This window comes from Panthera uncia, chromosome A2, assembly GCF_023721935.1.
Source record: "Panthera uncia isolate 11264 chromosome A2, Puncia_PCG_1.0, whole genome shotgun sequence".
In the NCBI taxonomy this organism is placed as follows: domain Eukaryota; kingdom Metazoa; phylum Chordata; class Mammalia; order Carnivora; family Felidae; genus Panthera; species Panthera uncia.
In genome coordinates this window covers 121824139-121830651 of record NC_064816.1, presented here as the reverse complement: position 1 = coordinate 121830651, position 6513 = coordinate 121824139, and the positions used below count along the sequence as shown (strand labels likewise).

At 44.5% G+C, this 6513-nt stretch overlaps 1 protein-coding gene across 2 annotated transcripts in view; it reads left to right on the top strand.

The window, feature by feature from the left end:
• The window catches only part of AOAH (acyloxyacyl hydrolase), a 170047-nt gene extending 163779 nt beyond the window's left edge, over positions 1 to 6268 (top strand). For both annotated transcript variants that reach the window (XM_049641702.1, XM_049641703.1), the window contains exon 22: positions 4777 to 6268. In XM_049641702.1, coding sequence (XP_049497659.1) covers positions 4777 to 4905 — 129 coding nt within the window. In that variant the 3' untranslated portion in view covers positions 4906 to 6268. The remainder of the gene's footprint in view (positions 1 to 4776) is intronic.
• The last annotated feature ends 245 nt before the right edge of the window (positions 6269 to 6513 follow it).

Below are 6513 nucleotides of genomic sequence, written 5' to 3'. Positions count from 1 at the left end.
TGTGTGTATATATATATATATATATATATATATATAATTGGCTATTAAATGTTAATAGTCTGCAGGGGTTTGTTTATCTCAGCATGTAAGCCCCTGGGAACCCGAAGTCCTGAGCAGACTTGTGGAGTTCCTCTAAGAAGGAAGCAATGTTGGCAGTGGGTAGGGTGGAGAGGAGGAGGGCCTTCTGGGCCAGGGAACCCTCAAACCCAGTCATTTTAGGCTGGCCCTGCCTAGGCACCAGGGACCATATCTCTTCACTTTGCTTTCTACATGAAGCCAGCTAGTAGCAGTGCTTCTGGAATGACACACTGAGTCAGCACAGAGGGGCTAGAGCCGGGACTTTACCTTTTTCCATAGATGTCAGTGTTTAAATCCATCTTACATCATTGTCATGTTGTCAGTTTACAAATTTAAAATTAATTGGGACCAAAGGTAACCAGGCCCAATAGATTGTGTTTGTGGGCAGATTAAGAGCCCCGAGAAGCAAAGCCATGCCTTCCCTGTGGTTAGTTAGGACTTCCCTGCAGGCGTTTAAAAAGCAATCTTACCAAAATAGCCCAGAAATGTTCTTCCTACAGGAAAAATAAATTCAGAGTGCATTTTTAACTTTGGTCTCATAAAACCCCAGAGTTAAATTTAGCCAGGGTTCAACTTAAAAGGGATCAGGGATGATAAGCTTTTGGTAAAACCTATGCAATCTTGCTTTGAATTGCATTTCTTCTTTTAAATATTGCAAAAAGGTAGTTACTGTTTAGGGTTTGATTTTATACTTGTCTTACTAAAGAGTTCTATTTTTGTAGCAAAATACATGAAATTAGTTTACGAAACAGGCACGTGAAAGAATCCTGGATTATGTGCAGCAGTGACCACTGCTGGGCTTCTGCTGTGTCCAGATGTGTCTCATGAACTTGTGGGGTGGACCCCACACAGTTATGTTTGCTTGGAGGACCAGAGGCTCTCCTGGAGAGGAACTCAGCATAAGTATAAATGTGGTTGAGCAAAGAAGTGTGGCTCAATTTAAAAACTGTCATCAGAAGGGAGAGAGATTCTAAAAGCCATATGGTGGCTAATAGCAAGAATCCAATCAAGAAACTACACCAGTTTCCTCCCATCCTCCTCTCTCTGGACTCACACCTCAATCCTGAGAGATTCTGGGGCTACAGACAAAAACTGAAAGACCTGTTTTGCCAAACTCACATAGGACATTGGGGCGTTAAGTCACCCTGCTTTGTTGCTCCTTTCATGAAAACCTCAGAGAGGAGCCTTTGCGGTGGACCCCTGACCACCACATGGATTTGGTAGCATGTGGGCCCCTAAACAGCAGCAGCAGCAGGCGGACAGGTGCGTGGCAATATCCCACAAAAGCACTGAGGCTGCAGGTGTGCCTGCAAAAAAAAAGCACCAGTGCTCCTCAGATGTGGGCTTAGCCAGAGGAAGGGGCACACCTGCTGGAGTTGGCAGTGGTGTGTGGGCCAGAGAAGCACCACCCACGTGGCAGCTATCTGGACTCACTGCAGCTGGGGCCGTGCAAGAGCATGCAGGCAGCTGAGTCAACTGCAAAGGAAGAGACTCTGAAGGGCCTACCTCCGTTAACCAGAAAATCCCACTTAACTACAACCTCCTATTAGCTAGCCTTCTGCTAGACCAGATTTCATCCCATGCATGTGTTTGGTAGGGTTACTGAGCAAGGCAGCCTCTGAACCCCTTCCGTGCTGCAGAGGTTGTGTATGCTGGCAGGAGGAGGCTGTCCCTGTCCCTTGTCCTGAGGACAAATGTTAGGGAGATGTGTGACAAAAGTCTCCACCGGTGAAGTAAATTATCTTGCACCCATGTGATGGAGTACTGTGCACTGAATAAAAACAATGATGTGGATCTACCTTTAGTGACACAGAAATATGTTTGTAATATAAAGCAAAGTAAATAAAAGCAGATTACAGATTGTGGGGGCGATTATTCAAGTGTATGCATTTGTCAACACTCATGAAGCTGTTTATCACAGGAAGTTAATTTTACTGTGTGTAAATCATACCTCAGAGCAGATTATAAAATGATATTTACAGAAGGATTCAATTTGTGTGTGTATGTGTGTGCATGTGCAAGGCTCTACACCCACTGTTAACATTGGCTACCTCTATTATAATTACAGATGACTTTTATTGTTTTCTCTTTCTGCTTAATTGTCTTTTTAAATTTTTCTCCAGTGAATAGGTATTGCTTTACTATTTTAAACTATGACTAGGGAAGCACAGAAGAAGGTTCATGTTCAAGGAATGGCTAAGTTGGAGTAATGAGGGTAGAGGGTGACTGTGCCTTGCCCTGTGCATCATGGGAGTTATAATAGGAGGTTGGTTATAAGAGAAGCCCATGGTAGGTGCTCAATAAATGTTTGTCACATGAGTGAATGATTATAGTAGGTCATTTTATCACAAGTCTCTAGTTTAATAATAGCCATGCCACTCTCACTTTAGACCCAATATATTAGCAGTGCACATTCATAAATATTTTCATCTCCATTAGAGTGACAGCCAACTAATTGCTTTCAAACCAAACAGTTACCACATGCTGAAAGCTGATCTCCTTCCTTTTAACTTTCCTTTTCGTATCCTCACCCCATCTCCTCCTCTATTAATTTAGATTGGGAAATAAATAACCACAAATGCCTTGGTTTCACATAATTGTTAAGAAGACAGCTTAGGTGTACCAAGTAGAAAGGCAAAAAACATAAAAGAAGAAGCAGTGATCTTTCACAGACATGGCAGCAGCCTCCTTCGTTGAGAAATAGCAGGAAAAACAGCCACAAGAGCTTCGAAGACACTGCTTAGTGTGTGAGAGATGATCACCCCCTTCCCAGGAATCTGCTGGCTTGACAGTTAGCCTAGGGGGGAGGGGTGGTATGAGTGTAGAGGGGTGTGTGTGTGTGTGTGTGTGTGTGTCTGTGATGTGGGGGAAGAGGGTGGATATGGTGTGTGTGGTGTGATGTGATGTGTGTGGTGTTAGGGGTGTGTATGTGGTATGTGTATATGTGGTGGGTGGGTAGGGTGAGTTTCTATTAGACACCACATGGATATGATCAAGATTACATTTCTGGATAGATAGAATTCCGGGTGTACCTCAGAAGGCTCAGGAATGTATTAAAATACTGGGGCTATTTAATGTAGCAACTTAGCCAGTTCTAGTTTTTTCTAACAACTGCTAAAACCTTACACACCATTTAGACCCAGAAAGGTCTTTAGACTGTTTGCTCTAGTCCGCTCATTTTGCAAGTGAGAGAATTGCAGCCGAGAGAGTAGAAGGGGGCTGCCAAACATCACACGGGGAGCTGGAGGCCCTGCCTATAGGAATGGTGAACGGGACCTGCCCTTTGGAGACAAAGTCCACATGCTTCTGAGTAAAGTTGGGGACATCCCTGAGCATCTGCCATGAATAATGTGTGCCCCCCCCCTAAGGTCTTCAGCAATCACATTTATCTTTCAGTATTAAAAAACCCTTTGGAGATGTAGCCACCTAGGGCCTCAATGCCTGGCCAGGCCCCATTTGCTAAATAAGGCATTATCTACAGAGAAAGACTCCTCATCGCAAGCATGTTAATGGCAAGCCAGAGGATGGGACAACCAAGAATGGATCCTGCTAACATCACGAGTGAAGGGAGACCTGCTGTAAAACAAAGCAACCTGAGAGTGGGCATTAAGCTGGGAAAGCCAGAGACAGGCCTGTTGTGCATTAAGCCAATCGTTCACCCTGGCACCCCAGCCACACTCTTCGTGCTCACAGCCTGCTTCAACCCAGTGACCATGCAGCCTCATCTCCCAGACCCCCAGAGTTGCCCACCATGCCATTCTCTCCCACACCATCTGTCTTTACACACGTTGTGTCCTCGACCAGGTGCAATGTTTCCCACATAATCCATCTTGGTGAACGCCCCTTGAAAATTCAGCTCCACCATCACCCTCCTCAGAGAGGACCTGCCCCTCCTTCCCTGCCCCCCGCAGCAGAGTTGGCACCTCCTCCCCTTCCAGCCTCACACAGCGCCCCCTGTGGGTTTGATGGTGTCATTTTGCATGTCTGGTTCCCTCCCTAGACTGGAGTTCCTTGAAGGAAAGATCCATCCCAAGATCCAACCAAGACTGAGGCCTGCAGTCGGTATTAGCTGCCCACAGATAAATGAAAATGTGCACCTGCTGTCTGTTACTAAATAAAAAATCACCTCAAAGGTAGCAGCTCGAAATAATCCAGAACTCACAGTTTCTGTGGGTCAGAGTGTTGGCACAGTTTAACTGGCTCCTCTGCTCAGGATCTCACAAGGCTAACATCCAGGTGTGTCATCCGGGCCACGTCCTCATCCAGAGACTCACCTGAGGAAGAATTGACTTTAGAATAACTTGGGTTGTTGGCAGAATTCATTCATTTCCTTGTGGATGTAGGACTGAGGACCCAGCTTCTTGCTGGATGTCAGCCCCTTGTCGTGTGGACTTCCTGACGAGCCTTCTTACTTCATCAATCCCACAAGGAGAGTCTCCCAAGCAAGACTGCTAGCAAAGCAGAGTCTTAGACAATGTTACACTATCACTGAAGTGACATCCATATCCCATGTTTAGAACCAAGTGATAGGTCCCACCCACATCAAAGTAAGAGGATCATACAAAGACACAAATGTAGGCATCATGGGGACCATTCTGGAGTCTGCCCACCATACAAAGAATACAATAAATCCTGCTGCTAAATTCTTTATTTTGTTGTAATTTTCCTTTTATTCCTCCTTTGGGTTCTCTCTTGCAGGTGGCTTTGCTGCTGTTGGCAGATCGCTTATGGAAGAAAGTGGAACTTCATTGGCCCCAGGTTCTGGGAAAGGAGAATCCATTCAACCCTCAGATTGAACAGGTGTTTGGAGATCAAGGGGGCCACTGAGTGCCTTCAGGATATGCATTCCTGGAAAGCTCAGTGAGGCAAAAACTTGGGTAAATTCATTCAACAAATGGTTATAGGGCTGCCATTTGACAGACTCATTGGTTCCTCCAGCAGCAACTTTGAAAAGTGATTTTCTCTGATTTTGGAGTGTATCTAAATGACAGCGTGTGATTCTGTGTGTTTCAAGGATCAGTTCCCTCCAATTGACCTTCCAAGTAACCTTTAATAAAGTGTTTTGGATGCCATTCCAAACAAGAGAGTGTGCCCTTTCACAGCTAATTGTTCTAAAAACAAATGAGAAGTCCAGCAGTGCTCAGCACCTTACCCCGGGTCTTGGTGTGCCAGGACTTGCCCTTGCTCTGTTGCTGCTTCTTCAAGATGGCCAGCAAGTGGGTACTGCCCCTAGGGAGGCTGTGGCTGGCTGCCAAGGACTCTCACATCAGAGCACAAGACTATAAACACAAAATTAGTTACCGACTTGAATGTTTATTTAGAATGAGAAAAGAAATCACAACAAATTACAAATTTGTTTAAAATCCAGATGATTGAAAAATGTGACAATTTTTCTTTCTTTAAAATGTTTTCTTACTTTCTTTGGCTGCACAATCTCATCGTCTTTTCCCAGAACAATGATTTGGTGATATCATTGTCTAAAGAAAGGACAGAAAAGTGAAATGCCTTGCTTTTAACTGATAATTTAGAAGAGTTTCTTGCAGCTCCACAATTCATTATTGGTAAAGTCATGTAAACTTTTAGAATTGTCACATTGGGAAGACCTCTATCCAATTTCTTTTGAGTAGGATCTGTTACAGTCACACTCCCTATTTGTAGTATTGTTCAAGTACTGTTAAAGTTTTGCGTCCATATAAGCACAGGAATTCTGGTAAATTCTATTGCACACCATTCTCATTGGTGTGTCACCTCCCTTGCCCATATCTGATGCAGCCATGGATTCAGGGGTCAGTGGCTGTATATCGAGACCCACATCACACTGCCAGCATCCCACCTCACATGAGCACATCTTCCCACATTCTGCCCTCAAAACTTGCTTGACAGAGCCCAGAGATGTGGGGCAGGTCTACCCCAGCAGTCCCAGGAAACCGTGAATAAATGCATCAGCATCTTCCTTTAGTGGTCAGTTTGGGAGGCATTCAGTGTGCTTCTCAGGGACAGAATCATCCCCTTTGTTCATGGCAATGATGCCTTCGATGGTGCCTCCTCCTGCCTTCTATCACTCATTGCTCCCTCATTCCTGCTTTCTTGGATGCTTCCCAAATAAACCACCTGCACCTAAATCCTTGTCTCAATAAAGACAAAATTAAAATGTTGGTGTGTGTATAATAGTGTATGCTTTATTATTGAATATATTCCTCATATGAATATACTTCTGTTTTGGTTTGGTTTTTTGTTTTTGTTTTTCCCCCGCCCCTATACTTCTTTTTTGACTAGGCACCAATACAAACCAAATCTCCCACTCACTGTATACCATCCATTGACATGGACCAGCTTCTAGCTTTGTGCATTTCACGCCTTGTTTCTCCTCCATGACCCACACACTTCCCACGCTGGGAGCTGTAGCATAATTTCATACTGTGATTCTACCCATTG